This window comes from Vipera ursinii, assembly GCF_947247035.1.
Source record: "Vipera ursinii genome assembly, chromosome: 6".
NCBI lineage: Eukaryota > Metazoa > Chordata > Lepidosauria > Squamata > Viperidae > Vipera > Vipera ursinii.
The window spans coordinates 68,229,323-68,248,098 of record NC_139515.1 but is presented as its reverse complement, the minus strand read 5'-3'; the positions used below and the strand labels follow the sequence as shown (position 1 = coordinate 68,248,098).

The 18,776-nt window shown below is 39.5% G+C and overlaps 1 protein-coding gene across 1 annotated transcript in view; it reads left to right on the top strand.

Annotated features, from left to right (window-relative positions):
- Positions 1-18,776, top strand: part of STAB2 (stabilin 2) — a gene marked incomplete at its 5' end in the record, with an annotated part of 104,997 nt that overhangs the window by 76,260 nt on the left and 9,961 nt on the right. Inside the window, 7 exons of the mRNA XM_083365378.1 lie at positions 890-1,036; positions 3,485-3,541; positions 5,072-5,195; positions 7,939-8,088; positions 9,122-9,226; positions 11,040-11,147; positions 12,426-12,619. Coding sequence (XP_083221504.1) covers positions 890-1,036; positions 3,485-3,541; positions 5,072-5,195; positions 7,939-8,088; positions 9,122-9,226; positions 11,040-11,147; positions 12,426-12,619 — 885 coding nt within the window. The remainder of the gene's footprint in view (positions 1-889; positions 1,037-3,484; positions 3,542-5,071; positions 5,196-7,938; positions 8,089-9,121; positions 9,227-11,039; positions 11,148-12,425; positions 12,620-18,776) is intronic.

Below are 18,776 nucleotides of genomic sequence, written 5' to 3'. Positions count from 1 at the left end.
ATGGTTTAACTTGGAACAATGAATAAGGCAAAGATGCATGATGCCCCCTTCATCGTTTAATGTATTTATCAATATGTGTACAGTATAATTAATGCTTGTAATATTAGAGTATATGATTTTGTTATGTTAATATATGTCCTTTTACATGTGGACAAAGCCATGTTTATGATTTAGGATTACTTGCAGGGAAAGTTTCAATGGTTGTATTATATAACAAAGAGCATGGATCTGAAAATTAATGTATCAAAGATTAGCTACCGGTTCTGCCGAAGTGGTGCGAACTGGCTGAATCCCACCACTGCTTACAACCCAGTTCCAAAGTTCCAACAGCCACTCACTCCTGTAGTCATGTGACCACATTTCAGGCACTCGACCATCAGCAGATGTTTGCAGTATCCCACAGTTACATGAACACGATTTTTGCTGAAAATCAGCATTTATTTCCAGTTGAGAATAATAAGTTCATTTAATGAACATGGCATTCACCTAATGACCATGGTGATCCCTTAATGATCGCTGCAAAAAAGATAATAAAATTGGGTTTAGTCAGATGATGGCCTGCTTTATGACCATTAGGGCTTAAAACTGTAATGGGCAGGCTATATATTACAGTCATAAGTCAAAGAATTCCTTGGTTTCTTATGCTCCCTATTGCTTACTCCTTTCCTGTGCTTTGCATAATTTTGTTTACTGAAAAACAAAATTGTAGGATGGGAAAATATGTGACTACATAAGATTTCTGACCATAAACTATGCTGGCTAGGATTATGGAAGTTTTATCCCAAAATATGAAAACTACCAGATTGTCTAGTTTAATTTTTTTTCTCTTTTTCCCTAATCCTGTCATTTTTTTTTCTTAATATCATCATGAATTTACATCTACTTTTAGGGTGAATTGTTCCTTAATGAAAGGAAATGCAAGATCGTACAAAGGCATCTAGAGTTTGATGGTGGCATTGCTTATGGGATTGATTGCATGTTAGCTGATCCCATCCTTGGTGGTCGTTGTGACACTTTTATGACAACTGAATTTCCGGTCAGTCCTTCTGATGAAATGTTGTTGCTTTTCCAGATATCACATGAATCCAAAGCATTTGCTTGCTTGCTTTCTTACTTTCCATCCATCCATCCATCCATCCATCCATCCATCCATCCATCCATCCATCCATCCATCCTGTCCCAGAAGCAATAAAACAGTCTGAATTTGAAAGTAAATCAGAAAAAAATACTGAAAAAAATATTCAAAAAGAGACTAATACCCTTGCAGAAATATATGTATAGGATTTAATAATCATAATGAGGATAATAAACTAATAATAACTGACTGCATGTGTGTGACTGATACTTATTTCAGTAGCTGCTCTATTATTTCTGGGATGCCCTGTGCATGTACAAACACATGTGTATGCTTATCTATTTATTGCTCATTAAGGTGGGGGGGATTCATTAGATTATATTTATATATTCTTTTCCTTTAATTAAAATATTTAGCCCCCTTGAGTGTCCAATTTTTAAAATTGTTTATCTCTATTGTCTCTTAGAAAAAGTTCAAAATAAATAAATAATTGTAAAGGATTCTTTACAATTAATCCCACAATTTTATTACAAATTGATCTGGACTCTTAATCCGCTTATAACTTTCTGAAATCAAAGCCTTAATTAGCTTTGTGCTGTTTATTTAATTTTTTTTAAAGTTCTTAAGCTTGTGGTTTGGTGTACTGGTCTGACAGCCGCGGACAGGAAAGTATTACAGAGGGTAGTGAGCACAGCACAAGACATTGTGGGCTGTTCCCTGACACCACTGGATGACATCGCCAGGGCTCGTTGCCTTGGAAGAGTGAGGAAGATTCTCAGGGATGACTCACACCCTGGACGGTATCTCTTTACTCTCCTACCATCCGGTAGGAGATATAGGAATATAGCCAGCCATACCAACAGGCTGAAGAACAGCTTTTATCCGTGGGCTGTTAGGCTTTTAAATGGGACATAATCTTATGCAGAATTGACTTGGGAGGCCGGTGTGTGGTGTAGTTGGTTCACATGGTGTGGTAGGATGGAGGGTTTGTTGTCACTGTGTGTTGGGGGAAGAGAGCATGGGGGGGAGGCTCAGCTAATCTCAATGTACGCATGTTGTACTTTGACAATAAAGGTTTATTATTATTGTAGTTAAAATTTTCTTTCATTAAGCATTTGAAGGGAGACTCACCTGGTGTTTTCAGTCTTCAGGTTTCTAATAGCTAAAAGGTAATTAACAAGCAATTTCCAGATGTAATTAGAAAAGGAAGCATGTGATCTTAAAAGTGTCCTTTTAAAGGCAACAACTGCAGTTTGAGCAAGACAGCTATTCTCTTGTCTCCCAGACTTCTAAACTGGCCGGAGACTTCTGTCTTGCTGTTTCCCTGTGAGGACCAAATGTCTGGAACGCTTGAGGATGTGTCCTGTCCTTATCCAGGGAGTTCAAGGAACCTCTCTATTCATTGGCTCTTTATTCTTTGCCATGGTCTCTGGCTCTGCTTTTAATGGGGCCATCTTCAGGGTGCCATTTTTCTCCCTCCAGAAATCCTTGGCAAGACTTTTGGAAATAGTTGGCCAATGCCTACTTCCAAAAGATGAGCAAGAGGTTACAGCTGGTTTCATGCCTAAGGTCATCCTGGAATGCGCAATCTTCCATTTTCTAGTCTGGGGTCTTTCACCACTACACTAAACTTGCTCTCATTGCCATATAGGTGGTCACGTTTAGACCAAGGGTTAAAGTAGTTGATGACATTTCTTATGTCATTTGGTCCTTCCTAGTTGTTTTGTTATTTTAAAAAACAATAGCATTTAAGTACCCAGTGTGCTAGCTGTTGCTGTGGCCTAGCAAGAATAATTGTGTTACATATAATAAGACTCTACAAATGGATAATATTATGTGTTTTCAGTGGTGTTAGATCCTATTATAAAGGCAACTTGATGAAATGTAATGCTTTCTTCATTCTTTTCGTTCATTTGTCTCATTTACTGGACTTGCTTTTTGAAAAATTTTCCATTATGAATTTGAGCTTCCTTGTGGGCTAGTTGTCTAAGCATAGATTCTGCTAAAGTCAACCAAAAGCCTTGAAGCCTCATCAAGGTAGGAGGCTGTGTTTCCAAGTTGTCATATATTTTAATTCTTCTTGTATTTCTGTGATAGTGGTTTGTGCATTTCATACATTCCTAATATGAAGAAGACTGATTAAAAATGTACTGATTTTATAGAATTTTTGCAAAGAGCAAGAGCTAGATTCTATATTGGCATATGGAAATCACTGCATCTATCTATATAAGAGCATGATTGCAAAAATAAGGGGAAATTATGTCTACTGTGTATTTCACAATGCTGGATTGGGTAGCTCATGCATTAATGCATTTACATTGTGCGCATTAAGAAGTATGGGTTTTTAAAAATTGGTTAAATGTCATTTTAAGTATTTGGTCTAAAGAATGTGCTTTCCTTTCTCAATAGGGAGATTGTGTCAACTGTTTCAGGAATCCTCAGTGTCCTGGTGGAAGTAAAGTAACGGTAATTGTGACTGTACTTTTTTACTCAATTTTTAAATAATAAATTGATTTTTTTTTTAAAAAAAAGATTCAGAGAAAGTAAAACAAAACTCTCAATTTCTATTTCTTTACCATATTTGCAGATATCCTGATAAATCACCAAATATGGGTGGTAAATATCTGCCCCTATAGGTGAAGATAAGCAGGGAGACATAAGATGTGTTATACGCCTTCATATAGGATTAATGTACTATAAAGACCAAAAAAATAAAAACCGCCACACAAATCATCCCCAAATAGTCATGAAATCTGGAGAAAAATCAGTACTGCTATTTTGTAAACCATTATGACTTTATTTGAAACTTAATATTAAGAAAACCAAGATCATGGCATCTGGCCCTCTCAATTCCTGGCAAATAGATGGGGAAAAAATAGAGGTAGTGACCGATTTTATTTTCCTGGGCTCCAAGATCATTGCAGATGGGGACTGTAGCCAAGAAATTAAAAGACGCTTGCTCCTAGGGAGGAAAGCCATGGCAAATCTAGACAGCACACTAAAAAGCAGAGACATCACCCTTCCAACAAAAGTGCATATAGTCAAAGCTATGGTCTTCCCAGTTGCAATGTATGGCTGTGAAAGTTGGACCATAAGAAACAATTGAGGCCTTTGAAGTATGGTGCTGGAGAAGACTCCTGCGAGTCCCTTGGACTGCAAGGCGATCAAACCGATCAGTCCTAGAGGAGATCAACCCTGACTGCTCTTTAGAAGGCCAGATCCTGAAGTTGAAACTCAAATACTTTGGCCACCTAATGAGAAGGAAGGGCTCACTGGAGAAGAGCCTAATGCTGGGAAAGATCGAGGGCAATAGAAGAAGGGGACGGCAGAGAATGAGGTGGCTGGATGGAGTCACTGAAGCAGTAGGCGTGAGCTTAAATGGGCTCCAGAAGATGGTAGAGGACAGGAAGGCCTGGAGGAACGTTGTCCATGGGGTTGCGATGGGTCGGACACGACTTCACAACTAACAACAACATGACTTTATTATCCAGTCTTCTGTGGTACTAGGATGTTGAAAGTATTGGGGGTGGGAATTATACTATCCTGTTGCTCTGAACAAATCAGAGTATGCAAAAAACTAAGTTGTTACTTTACTTAGCTTTGTCCTAAAAGATCAGCTTGTTTTTTACTTGGCTCACCTAGTTCACGGGATGATTGGGAAGCTATCAGGGTCTCATGCAATCAGGGGTAGTCAGCCAGTTTGTTGCAGAGGCTGACCCTCTATTAACATTGAGAAGGAGTAACTGGCTCTCAGCTGGTTTCCATGTGAAGGAAGTCCTAGAACCTGGATCTCTCTATCCCTAGTCCAACACCTTAACCATTGCACCAAACGGTTTCTCATTACTAACAAAGTAAATACTTACATTGTTTGTATACAGTAGCTTGGAATTTCTGCCCACAGCCAAAGAGAGATGCTTATGCCTTATGAGATGCTTATGCCTCCTAATTCTCTGGTTGGTTAGTTTGTTTTCCCATTTCCATATACAAAATCATAAGGGAGAGAAGCAGCAATGTGAATATACCATCGGTCACAGGATCCTGCAAGGCTGTCGGAGAAGTTGCTCTTTGGCATTGAGGATACCACAGTGCTGTAAAGGATTCTTTGGAAATAAATGCCAAGGTAAGATTCTGAAATCTTAAATACTTGAACTTTGATGATGGATATCTACACAGGGTTTTTAGCAGGTCTAGGAGTGGATATAATTCATATCTAGAAAAAAGAACAAGGGGAAGGTCTTGGATCTCTCTTTAGCTGTCTAAAAAAACCCTCTGAAATATCTTACCACATTTCTGCCACACGGTGTCTATTCTGACCTTTAAGCAGAAAAGCTGGTGTGCCGATCATGTAGCACATGGGTCTTCAAACTCGGCCCTTTTATGACTCATGGACTTCAACTCCCAGAATTCCTCAGCCAGGCACTCTGGCTGAGGAATTCTGGAAATTGAAGTCCATGAGTCATAAAAGGGCCAAGTTTGAAGACCCATGATGTAGCATATGATAAAGGCAGATGGTAGATTTTTTAAAAAAATCTAATAAAGTGAAAAGTTGCTACTCCTGATATATTCCTTTCATTCTCACGCATTGAAGTATGTTTTAGAGGATTTTCAGCATGTTTCAAAAATGAAATAGGTCCTTGAGTAGTGAAGGCACTGAATCAAAGGAAACCTGAAGAAACTCAATGGTAGCCAACTCATCTTTCTTTTAAAAAAATGTCATTTGTCTTACATCACTTTGTTTAGATCAGCCATCTCCAAAATGATGTTCCTCAGTTATGTTGCATTGCAAGTCCTTTCATCCTCAGTCAGATTGGTTGTGCCAGTGAAGCAAAATCGGGAGTCTAGTGTAACATATCTAAGTAGGTCATGTTGGAAAAGCTAAGGTTAAACTAGTTGAAGATTTTTGTTCAGCTGATTCAATTCTTTGACTAGATTGATTGAGCTTTGTAGTGGGAGAATTGACCTACCTGAAATCAAGAGCTTCTGGTTTCTTCTCTGTATAATTAACTTTTAAAGACACTGAAAGGATTAATGTTCTTTGCTCTACTGGGCTAATTTCCATAATTAAGGTCAAGAAAGAATGTTCTTATAGATGAAATGTATATTGATTCCTGTGGGCATCTTATCTGCTTTTTGCAGACTGGGATGAAGCTCTGCCCTGTATTATATCTTCATTTGAACTCTCTAAAATAATTTCAGAATATTGGTGTGCTCACATACAAATACCAAACTCTTTGAATGCAAATTCTTTGTGCCCAAAAGGGCATCCCGCATTGCCAAGAGGAACATATCTGCAAGATCAATGGTAGCTCCCAATTTATATTAGTGCAAAACAGGTTTGTAGAAGTACAAAAAAAAAGCAGAAAAACTGAAAGATTGAGCATTCTTCATAGCCTTGGAATCCTAATAGAATACTAACGTGAGAAAAAAGGGTAAGGAAATAAGAAATAAAATGGAACATCTTGGAAGTCCTCGACTTATGACAAGGCCAAGTTACAAAGGCCTTGAAAAAGGTGACGTGACCATTTTTCACACTTACAACATTGTGGTATCCCCATGGTCACACTATCAAAATTCAGATACTTGGCAACTGACTCATATTTATGACAGTTGCAGTGCCCCAAGGTCATGTGATCACCTTCCGACAAGCAAAGTCAACAGGGAAGCCTGATTCACTTAACATCCATGTTACTATCTTAACAATTGCAGTGATTCACTTAACAACCATGGCAAGAAAAATCATAAAATGTGGCAAAATTCATTTAACAGCTGTTTCGCCTAGCAACAGAAATTTTGGGCTCAATTGTGGTCATAAGTGGAGGACTACTGATAGATGGTTAGAATTCTTAATATGAATGTAATCCTACACTGCACTGTTCTGTTGCAGGACAGTCCATTATTGCAAATTGCTGTGCCCAGTGTGTTGTATCTGATCCTCAGTTCTTGATATACTCTTTTGAGATGTTTAATATCTGAAAAATAAAAAGGTAAAGGTAAAGGTTCCCCCGCACATGCGTGCTAGTCGTTTCCGACTCTAGGGGCCGGTGCTCATCTCCGTTTCATAGCCGAAGAGCCAGCGCTTGTCCGAGGACGTCTCCGTGGTCATGTGGCCAGCATGACTAAACGCCAAAGGCGCACGGAACGCTGTTACCTTCCCACCATAGTGGTCCCTATTTTTCTACTTGCATTTTTACGTGCTTTCGAACTGCTAGGTGGGCAGAAGCTGGGACGAGTAACAGGCGCTCACTCTGCTACGCGGCACTCGGGATTCGACCCGCCAAACTGCCGACCTTCCGATCGACAAGTTCAGCGTCCTAACCCACTGAGCCACCGCGTCCCTCATCTGAAAAATAGGCTTGTACAATTTTTAGTTTATATATTTATTCAGGATGGAGACTGGAAATAGTTTGATCTTTTGCTAAGGGAAATTAATGGGATAGGATAGGATAGGATAGGATAGGATAGGATAGGATAGGATAGGATAGGATAGGATAGGATAGGATAGGATAGGACAGGATAGGACAGGACAGGATAGGACAGGACAGGATAGATCTTGGAGGCCTTCTAGCCCAGCCACCTGCTCAGGCCAGAATCCCTATACCATTTGAGACAAACGGTTGTCCAATCTCTTTTTAAAAACTTCCAATGAGGAGCATTCACAACTTCTGGAAGCAAGTTGTTCCACTGATTAATTGTTTTAATTTTGACTAATATTTTGGACTTTGGCCTATAGGATTGCCAATCAGCATGGACCCAGGAGTTATGGAAGTTCAATCTGAATGTATTATTAGAGGGCATATATGGGATAGGTTTTTCATAAATCTATATGTGTAAGGATTGACTTATTGCCGCTTACTCCTATTCAGCTTGCCCAGGAGGCCCGGAAGCTCCTTGCAATAACCATGGATACTGTGATGAAGGCTATGCTGGCACAGGACAATGCCTTTGTAATGATGGCTTCAATGGGACTTCATGCGAGCTCTGTATGCCAGGAAGATATAGCTTGGATTGCAAAAGTAGGTTACCTGTCGACTTACAATTAAATAACAAATATACTCTAACATTGAGCTGTAATAGGAGAGCTTGCATGATTAATGGGATCATATGTCTGGCCTAAATCTGGGAGAGCTAACTTCAGTTCTTCTAATTCAAACAGGAATCATAATCCATAACGTATCTGAAACAAATAATGTAGGAATGCTCCTAAATTTTCTCTGGGCCTGGGTGAGAGATTCCTTGTAAATCTGCATATCTTGGATCCTATGGAAGATAAAATGAACATTTAAAAGAAAAATGAAATGTCTAGATAGCTTTTAGGAGCTGAAATAACTCTACTGTATCTTTTGTTTTTCCTCGTGTATTGGAGATTTGTTCCCAAATATGCAAAAGACTATAAAGTGCCTTATGTATAAGCAATTTTCTCTATATTTTAAAAATCTAACCTACTCACAGGAGTTTCTGTTGCAGAGATTCTTTAAATTGTTATGCAGTTCCAATGCAATTTTGGGGGGAAGTAAATTTAATGTCATTGTCTGTCTATGAATCACGTTTTGTCCTTCAAATCTGTACACTACGCTCTATTTTCTAGAATGTATTTTCTATTTTCTAGAGTGCTAGGACAGCCTTCATGTGGACCAGAAGACAGTAATAAGCTACATGATTCAGGACAAAGCAGTTTCATATACTCCTCTCAATAGCACCAAGAAATCTGCAATACAGATAGCCAGGGCTTTTTTTGTCATAGAATGCTCAGAACGGAGTTCCGGCACCTTTTTTGGATAGAACCTTATAGGGTAGGCAAGGCAGGTTGTATGACATGTGTGAGTTCCGGCACCTTTTTCTTTTACAAAAAAAGCACTGCAGATAGCTATTACTGTATAGACCCCTTTAGATAAAGCCACACTCAGGATCATTGAATTAATGTTCTAATTATTGGGATAATTGCCTTTCGTAAGACTAACTAATGATCCTAAGGCAGAAGGCGAGGTTATGAATTATGTAGTCCATGTGGATTATTCTCCTAATAGTCTAATAATGTTCTATCCATAGCCTGTGATTGTACAGAACATGGACAGTGTGATGAAGGAATTTCTGGATCAGGACTTTGTTTCTGTGAAACTGGATGGACTGGACGGCTCTGTGAAACAAAACTAGGTCTGACTACAGTATTTGATCATGTAAACCTGTTGCAGCTTGTAGAGAACATTTCATTTTGCTTGTCTTTTAAGAATGATCAAATAGCTAAATTATGTTGCTATATTGATTTCATGGGTAGAACTTAAAAGAAAACAATATTATTCTCATATTTTTATGGATATTGAAGTATTATGAGATCATCCACTGACAGTTATTTCCCATTGCTTCCTAAGGCAGGTAGATGGGTGGATAGATAGATTGAAACAAAAAGAGTGCAGCCTTTCCTCACTTGGTATCTTCAAACAAATGTAATTCTAAAAGTTGCATTTCCCAATTTAACAGAGTAGGAAAGGATGATTTATGACATATCTATACTGTAAACATTGATTCTTTAAGCCAGTTCAAAACAAAAGTAGTAGTACAACAACTACAGGAGATAAATGCAATTGGCTTATCAGAATCTGATAAAGACTATATCAAAGTTTAGATTATCTACATAATACTTCCTTCATCAGGAAAATCAGTCGTACTTCCCATGCATTAGTGGTGGTCAGTGAGATGGTGAAGAATGCTCTGCCCTAAAAGTCTTACAAATAAATTGGGTGGTAAGGTAAACATATCCAGTTGTCAGATTTATGTAGCACAATTGTCCCTATCTTTTCAATAAAACTGGTTAAAGAAGAATCTGAGAAGCTTGGTTTTTGGTTGTAAGTGGCTGATAAGGTCTTGACACACTGTTATACAAATAATGGTCATTTATTATTAGATTTATATGCCAAAACAACCAAATCTAGTATGGACTGATTTTAAATGTCAGGCTTTAAACAAGTGACACAATGAGCAACCTGTGATTCAAGATTCTCATGTTATCTCACAAATCCTTTTTACAGCCCTGTTTCCTACATAAGATATTATCTTGTAAGACAGTTCTGTGTTCTTTTGAGTAAATTTTGAAGCAATGGCCTGCTATCCGAGTAATTATTGTCCACTTATATGAAACAGAAACAACAGTTGTAAGATAGATGCCTCATATCAAGAAATAAAAACTTGAGCTTAATTAGTTCATTTGGAAATGACCACTCTATCCGTGCTGAAAAATCTGTATGAATGCTAGATAGCAGTAAAGAGAGTTTTATCTCTCCCTTCACAGCTATTGGGAGTTTTTTAGGATTTTACAGTTAGATCTGATAGACCTATATTTGAAGCAAAAAATCATTCTGTTTATGTTCATCCCAATGCATAAAGCAGAGACAACACAGCAGTAATTAAAGCAAACTTTTGCAATTGCATTTGATATAGTTAGTCCTTGACTTATGGCCACAATTGACCCCAAAAATCCTGTTTTTAAGTGAGACATTTCTTAAGTGAGTTTTGCTCCATTTTACGACCTTCCTTGCCACAGTTGTTAAGTGAATCTCTGCAGTTGATAAGTTAGTAACTTGATTGTTAAGTGAATCTGGCTTCCCCATTGTCTTTGCTTGTCAGAAGATTGCAAAAGGTATTCACATGACCCCAGGACACGACAACCATTATAAATATGAACCAGTTGCCAAGCATCTGAATTTTGATCACATGATCATGGGGATGCTGCAAAGGTTGTAACTGTGAAAAAAATGGTCATTAGTCCCTTTTTTCAGTCACTAAACAAACTATTGTAAGTTGAGGACTACCTGTGTTTGAATTTGATTTAGCCACTAAGAGTGGATGCAATAAGGCTGCCCATTCTTTTTATCTTTGAAAGTATTTATTTCACTCTTTTACTCTTTATTGTTAGACTTGAGATTATGAAAAAACATGAATTTAAATTATGGTTTTTAATTTTCCTTCACAGCTTCAACTCCAGTATGTTCACCCAGTTGTTCCGTCAATGCAGTATGCAATGTTGATGGTACCTGTCAGTGCAAGCCTTATTATACTGGGGATGGACTTACATGTACAGGTAAAAATTATCCTAAACACAAAATAAAGGTGTTCATCAAACTTGAGGAATGCATTTTTAATTATCGTTTTATCATTTATCTTTTCATCCCTGTGAAAATCTTTCTTCACAAACTCCTCTGTTCTCCACCACTTTCCCCATCCTCATGAAGCTTCTATGTAACATTCTGAAATATGAAACTAATTGTATGTAGTATTTTAGTGAGCTCTGAGTTAGCTTTCAAGCAAGAATATATTCGCTTTACAAACAAAGAGAAACTGGGTGATCACTTGAACAACTGGATTACAAAATGTAATCTATAAACCGGATGCCACATGTGGATTCTTCCCTGAAAAAAAGCAGATGTTGAGGTGAAAGCTGTTCTATGCCTCAATCACCTATTATGGAACAGAATGATCAGAACATTAGAAGTTCTGATCATTGGTCTTGAATATCTTCAAACACAATAGTGGACTAGTTGCTTCTAAGTTACTCTTGAGTGAACTATGTAATGTTGAAAGTTGTCTTTCTTTTTTTCACTTCTTTTCTCCTCTCCTTGTTTTATTTTTGTTTTGGGTTTTGTTTGTTTGTTTTTTGATTAAGCACACCACAAGATTTGACCTAATACAGCAAATAGAACCAAACCCTATTCATTTGAGTTCTGACTTATCACATTTGTTAAGTGAATCACTGCAGTTTTTAAGTTGATAACACGGTTATTAAGTGAATCTGGCTTCCCCATTGATTTGAAAAAGACGATCACATGACCTCAGGACACTACAACCATCAAAAATATGAACCAGTTGTCAAGTATCCGAACGTAAATCACATGACCACAGGGATGCTGCAACGGTCATATGTGTGAAAAATGGTCATAAGTCACTTTTTTCAGTGCTGTTATAATTTTGAACAGTCATTAAATGAAATATTGTAAATCGAGGACTGTCGGTACTTGTTTCATCTGCTGCATAAGCTAGCTCTGTTTATCTTTTGTTTTGTTATTTCTACTATCTTCTATAATACTGGATGGGAAATGTGCAGAGCAAGGTTGGGCAATCCTTTGGTGGATGGTAACTTTTTTTCTCCTCGGGTTTTTGGAAGTAGTTCGTTCCAAAATTAAATTAAAACTCACAGCATACTAAATTACGTTAAGCTTATTTATGAATTTATTTATAAATCTGATTATGTTTCTTGTCTTAAAGTGACAGGGAACCTTTGCCAAGGGCCTTAGGGTGTCTCCCTCTGATGTAGATCTCCCTTTATTATAGAGATTGATCTGTGCTTCTCTGCATTTCACAGCTGAGAAGCTTTGTAAGAAAAGCAATGGTGGATGTCATAAGAATGCAAAATGTGTACAAACTGATGTGAAAGTCAATTGCACATGTCAGAAGGGATACCAGGGAGATGGCTATACCTGCATGGCTATCAACCCTTGTACTGACGGACTCAATGGTGGATGTCACGAACATGCTCTCTGTACAATGACTGGGCCAGTAAGTATTAGGTATTTAAACATTGTTGTGGAATTAGTTTCCCTGTTTATATAAAGGAGCATGCAGATGAAGTTATTTAATATGCAACAGCTTCCTATGGAAAAATAAGCTCATTGTACACAGCCATCCGGTTAATCACCTTTTAGCGAGTCATACAGAATGATCGAGGTAGGTTTACCCTTGATTTTGGCACAAGGTCTCTAAGGTAAACAGGAGACCCAGGCCAAGACATCTGAAAAACATCAGGTTGCCTGTTCTTGAACTAGATCCATAGCACAATAACAGGCTAATGAAAGCAAACCTCTTTTTAAGCTTTGTAAGATTTTGCACGTACCATGGGTATTTGAAATGTATTTTTATTTTATTTTTAAATAGAAGTCCAAAGTCAGCTCTGTCAAGGTAAAAATCACCTTTGTAGAGGGCGACGGACCATGCTTCAGAGAATGCATGATACACTTGCAGGAAGGCAAGAAAAAACACGACGCATAATCTTACTAAATACCTTTTACTAAATATATATTATACAGAGCTTGCTCACTACATCCTAACGTAACAGACAGTAACAGCAAAGGTGAATAAAACAATACAGATAACAACTCAGAACTTTCTCTAGACATGCGCAATAAACAGACTGAAACCATAACATAGCTAGTCATATGGGATTCACTATGGTTACCAGATAAGTTATCACAACAGGTGCAGAGAACAGGGGAAAATGTACAGTTAGAAATGAACTTTTCTGACGAACATAAAAAAAAACGTGCAGTGACATTCCCCTTCTTTCGTCAGCAAAGTGAAGACTCAAGTAAGGCACATCTTCTCACGCAGATACTCATGCTGGGCTGTAGGAAGTGGTTTGTTCAGCATGTCAGCAATTTGATCACGTGTAGGCACATACTGTAATGTCACAAAACCTTGTTTAACCAGTTGCCTTATGTTTTGATATCGGATGTCAATGTGTCTGGACCTTGAACCTGTAAAACATGTTTCAGAAATATAAACCACAGATTCATTATCTTCCATTACTGTGATTGGTCGAATCGGATGTGTCCAGATATCTGTGATTAAAGCATCAAACCAGGTTAAAGAATTGCATGCATCAGACACACAAGCATACTCAGCTTCTGTAGAGGAACAAGAAACAAGATTCTGTTTACGCACATGCCAGTAAACAGGACATCCATTTAAAAACATCATGTAACCTGATGTACTTTTCCGTGACTTCTTATCACTCGCCCAATCTGAATCTGCAAAACAACATAACTCTGCATAGTCAGTATGTGTGGGTTCCAACAACAACTTCATGTCTTTGGTGTGTTTTAGATACCTCAATAACTTTTTAACACATGTCCAATGAAACTGTTTTGCCTTGCCTACGTGTCGTGATAAAAGATTAACACTAAGTGCAATGTCGGGTCTAGTCCAACTACTAATATACAGCAGCGACCCAATGACTGAGCGATATAGTGTTTGATCTTCGAACTCAGGACTTGGTTCATGTGCCAAAATGTGAAAGTCAGTTTGCATGGGTATACTCACAGGCTTAGCGTCCTCCATGTTACAGTGATGTAACAGTTGTTCAATCTTCTCTTCTTGTGTGAGACTAAACCCCTTCTGAACACCTAAATAAGTGTTAATACATCCTAAACACTTCAATGTGAAAAACTTTTGTAAAGCTTTAGCAAAAACCTCACTCATCTGCTTATTTGGACCAATATAAACAATATCATCGACATAAACAAGAATTATCTCATACCTATTACCGGATCCTTTAGTAAACACGCATTCATCTGTTTCGGACTTAATAAAGCCCATTGAATTTAGTTTGTCAGAAAGACATAAGTACCACATTAAACCAGACTGTTTCAGACCATAAAGACTTTTGTGTAGAAACCAGGTATCCCCTTCTTGCTGTCTGAAACCTGGAGGACCTTTGACGTAGATGTCTTCATCAAGATCAGCGTGAAGATAAGCCGTTTCAACGTCGAACTGGAAAACTTCCAGGCCAAGGATAGTTGCAGTGGCTAAAGCAATTTTCACACTTTCAGTTCGCACCGTGGGTACCAATAACTTTCTTGTTTGCTGGAGGGCTTGCAGGCGTAAACACTTGGAGTTTCTTTAGACTGTCCATTTCAGCCTGCATTGCCTCAAACCATTTATCTTGTTCTGATTCAGGAAGATGTTTGATCTGTGTGAACTTCTCAGGTGGAAGTGTAACATTACAAATCAAAGGTACAGGTGTTTTTGTTACTTGCCACGAATACCGTTTTGGAGGGATTCCCTTTGTGGACCTCTTGGAACGTCTCGGGCCAACCGTCCATTCTTCTTTCGTGTCGTCCTCATCTTCATCATCGTCGCCAGCAGCAACATCGGCGGCTTGCGAAGACGGAACAGTAGGTTGAGAAGAACTCGTGGAAGGAACATTATCCTGTGAATCTTGATCATCAGGTTGCGTGGCATCAGCAACATCGTCTCTAGGAAAATAAACTCCAGGATCGTTAGAATGAATCCTGGACCAGTCAGCATCTTCCTCAAAAGTAGCAGATTGTGAAACCACAATAACATGATGAGAGTCAATGTATTTGCTCCATTTTGAATTATCATCAATGCCCATAAATCTCATCCTTTTTGCTGCAGGACCCCCTTTCTTTCTTTGGGCTAAAGGAATATTCACCATAGCATAGGAACCAAAAATATGGAGATGTGAGAGATCAGGCTTGTGCCCATACAACATGAAATAAGGGGTCTGATTTATCACACTACTCCAAGTACGGTTGATGATATGGTTAGCATATTTGATAGCTTCACCCCAGTATGGAAGACTGAGGTTAGCATCTTCAAGGAGGCAACGCATCATGGTTTGCAAAACCCCATTTCTGCGTTCTGCCACCCCATTTTCAGCTGGAGTATAAGGAGCGGATGTCTGATGTACTATCCCATTCTCACGCATCCAGTCCTGGAAACGCTGAGACATGAATTCAGCACCGCGATCACTCTGGATTCTGGCAATGTTGACCTCGAATTGGGTATAGACAAGACTAGCAAAGTCTTTAAAGATCTGAAAGGTCTCAGATTTTTCTTTCATAGGATATACATATCCATATCTAGAATAATTATCAACGATTGTCAAGAAATATCTTTTACCACCAAGTGTTGGTGCAAAAGGACCAACTATGTCAGTGTGTACCAAATCAAAAATGCGTGTTGACAGGCGTGTAGCGCGTTTTGGAATTGCTGCTGCTTTGGATTTGGCTTTCTTGCAGACAGCACAGTCCAAAAACACCTTACACCCCTTTAGATCCAAACCTCTTGCGAACTCTGGCATCTTCTTCAGAACACGGAAACTGGCATGACCCAATCTTCTGTGCCACTTATGGATACACCTGGAATGCAAAGGTTTACCTGTTAGTGAATTCTCAACATTAGCATTTTTGTTAGGAACCCCAGGCTTGCTGTGAGCAACCTGTGTCTTTTTTGTATTTTTATCATTAATAGGAACCTTTGGAGTAGCAACAGGATCTCTCTCTGGGACGTCTCTCTCTGGGCCTGTGCTTTTTGGAACGTGTATACTTGCCTGCTCTTGCTGCTTAGGCTTTGGTTTTAAGTAATAAACACCACCAATCAACATGGTTTCAGCAACAATATCTCCGTCTTTGACTATATAACTTGCTTTTTCAAGATGGTGGACCTGAAAATGAGAAAACCTAGACAAATGACTCTGACTAAGCAAATTACTACTGGCAGATGGAACATAGTAAACATTTGGAATGAGAGCATCAAGCTCTTCAATGTAGACAGTTCCTTTTCCCATGACCTGAACAGGATGATTGGAAAAAGAGTAAAGTTCACGAAGTTCAGGTTCAGGCTCGTGCATCTCAGTGTAAAGCTCTTTTCTGTAGGTAACATGTAATGCTGCTCCACTGTCCAAAGTCCAAAGAAGTCGTCTGTCATACTCTGGTTGAGGCTGTGGATCATTGGTCACAACCAATGTGACAAGTGGAGCTTGTGGATCACGCCTGGAACCACGACCACGACTTTGTCGTCCGCCTCTACCTCTGCCTCCTCTGGAATCTGTTCCTCTGGGCTGGTATGTGACGGGCGCTGGAAACCGTTGGGGACAATCCCGGGTGGCATGTCCCACACGATTGCAGATGTAGCATCTTGGCATCCTTGGAACGTAGGTCCTTCCACGGAAGGCACGCCTTGCTGAAGCTCTTGATGCAGGTGGTTCCCTTAAATGTGGCGCAGCTTGCATAACTGCCTCTTCTTCAGCTAAAATTCTGCATACATGATCCACTGTGCGTTGAGCAATAGGCACTTGATTGATCTTGGAAATAGCATCTTTCCACTCATGATTCAAAGAATTGATGATAATGCTGATCATTTGAAAATTATCAATAGGATAGCCTTTTTCACCCAGTTCTTTTCTAATACCTTTCATTTTAGTCAAATGTGCTCCAATATGTTCACCAGGTTTTAATCTGGAACCATGGAACTCAGACAAAAGCAAACATGTAGACTCAATTGATGTAGGCCGATAACATGCCTCTAACTGAGTCCAAATTTGTTGGGCAGTTGCATCTTGTGAAAACGTGAGCTGCAATTCAGTGTCCATTGACATCAATAATGTTGTGCATGCTCTATTATCCAAGTCCCATATGTCAGGAGTCCATGGCTGGGCAGGAGGATTAAACACCATCATGTGAGTACCTTCTCTGCGTAACAAAAGTCCAACCTCACTGACCCATGCCCTGTAATTCTGTCCTGACTTCTTTAATTTTGAATCACCAGCCAGTGGTACAATGGAAGGTGTTTGATGAGGAAAAAACAATTGAGGTACTGGCTGTGCAGGTTGTGCAATCCGACCATAACCTGCAGGGGGCACCAGTGGCGTCTGTCTCTGGACATGCGGCAGTTGCATTGAAGCTGCCGGTAGTCTTGGTGCTGGCTGTGACTGTCTTTGAGCTGCTATTCCACCCTGGCCAGCAGGAGGCGCTGGTGCTGGGACTGGTGCATTAGCATAATCTGCAGATGACACTGGCCTTCGCATATAAGAACCCGGTGGCAATTGCATGTGGGTTAAATATGGCTGTGCTCTGCCAGGTAGAGGGGCTTGCATAGAAGCAATATTAACAGGAGAAGCAACAGTAACAGGAATCCTAGCACCATCAGGGACTGGAGCCTCAGATAACGGCAGAAATCTTGTATCTCTGAGCAAAGACTCCTCCATAGACAATTGCGAGAGTAAGAGCTCCAATTCATGTCTTAATGCAGCTTCACCAGTAGATGGTGCTATAACATTTGCTTCAGGCATCACTGTGGCTCTGTATGTCCTTTGAGACAGCCCATAATCATGTGACATAGGAGCCTCCGGTTCCCATTCGTCTTGCATGACACTCAATGATGGGCGTGACTTTAGCTTTAGGGAAGAAGGAGGCAATATGGCTTCTCCTTGTGGGTGTGGCAATATGGCCGGTTCATGCTCATAATTCCTCTCATATTGCTGAACCATTGACACATATTTCTTTGCCTGCTGCAAACGCCTTTCAAAAACCCCAATTTGTTCACAGTAGCCTTGCATAGCCCTATCTCGCATAGTTTGCTTGGGGCTTGAAGGAGCAGAAGGAATTTTCTTCGGCTGAACTTTAAGTTTCACTCCAAGCCTTTGAAATTCATCTTGAGCCCCTGGAGTGTGAACATTTTCAAAAGCAGCTGCCAGGGAGCTTGGAAAAGTAGAAAAAGGAGTGACTGACCTTGCATCGTGGACAGGAGCAGGCGCGTCTTCTCCAAGGCGTGTGGCCGAAGCTATCGGAGTTCTTAAGGTCGAAGGGATCTGCCCCACAGAAAGACTCCTTTCCAGCCGTGGCTTCCTTCCTGACATGTTTCAGCAGTTAATCACCGCTGCCTCACTAGCACTAACTAACTGATAACAGCCGCAGAAACATGCTTCTCCAAAAACATAAATCAAACCATCCTCGATACCAAAATGTCAAGGTAAAAATCACCTTTGTAGAGGGCGACGGACCATGCTTCAGAGAATGCATGATACACTTGCAGGAAGGCAAGAAAAAACACGACGCATAATCTTACTAAATACCTTTTACTAAATATATATTATACAGAGCTTGCTCACTACATCCTAACGTAACAGACAGTA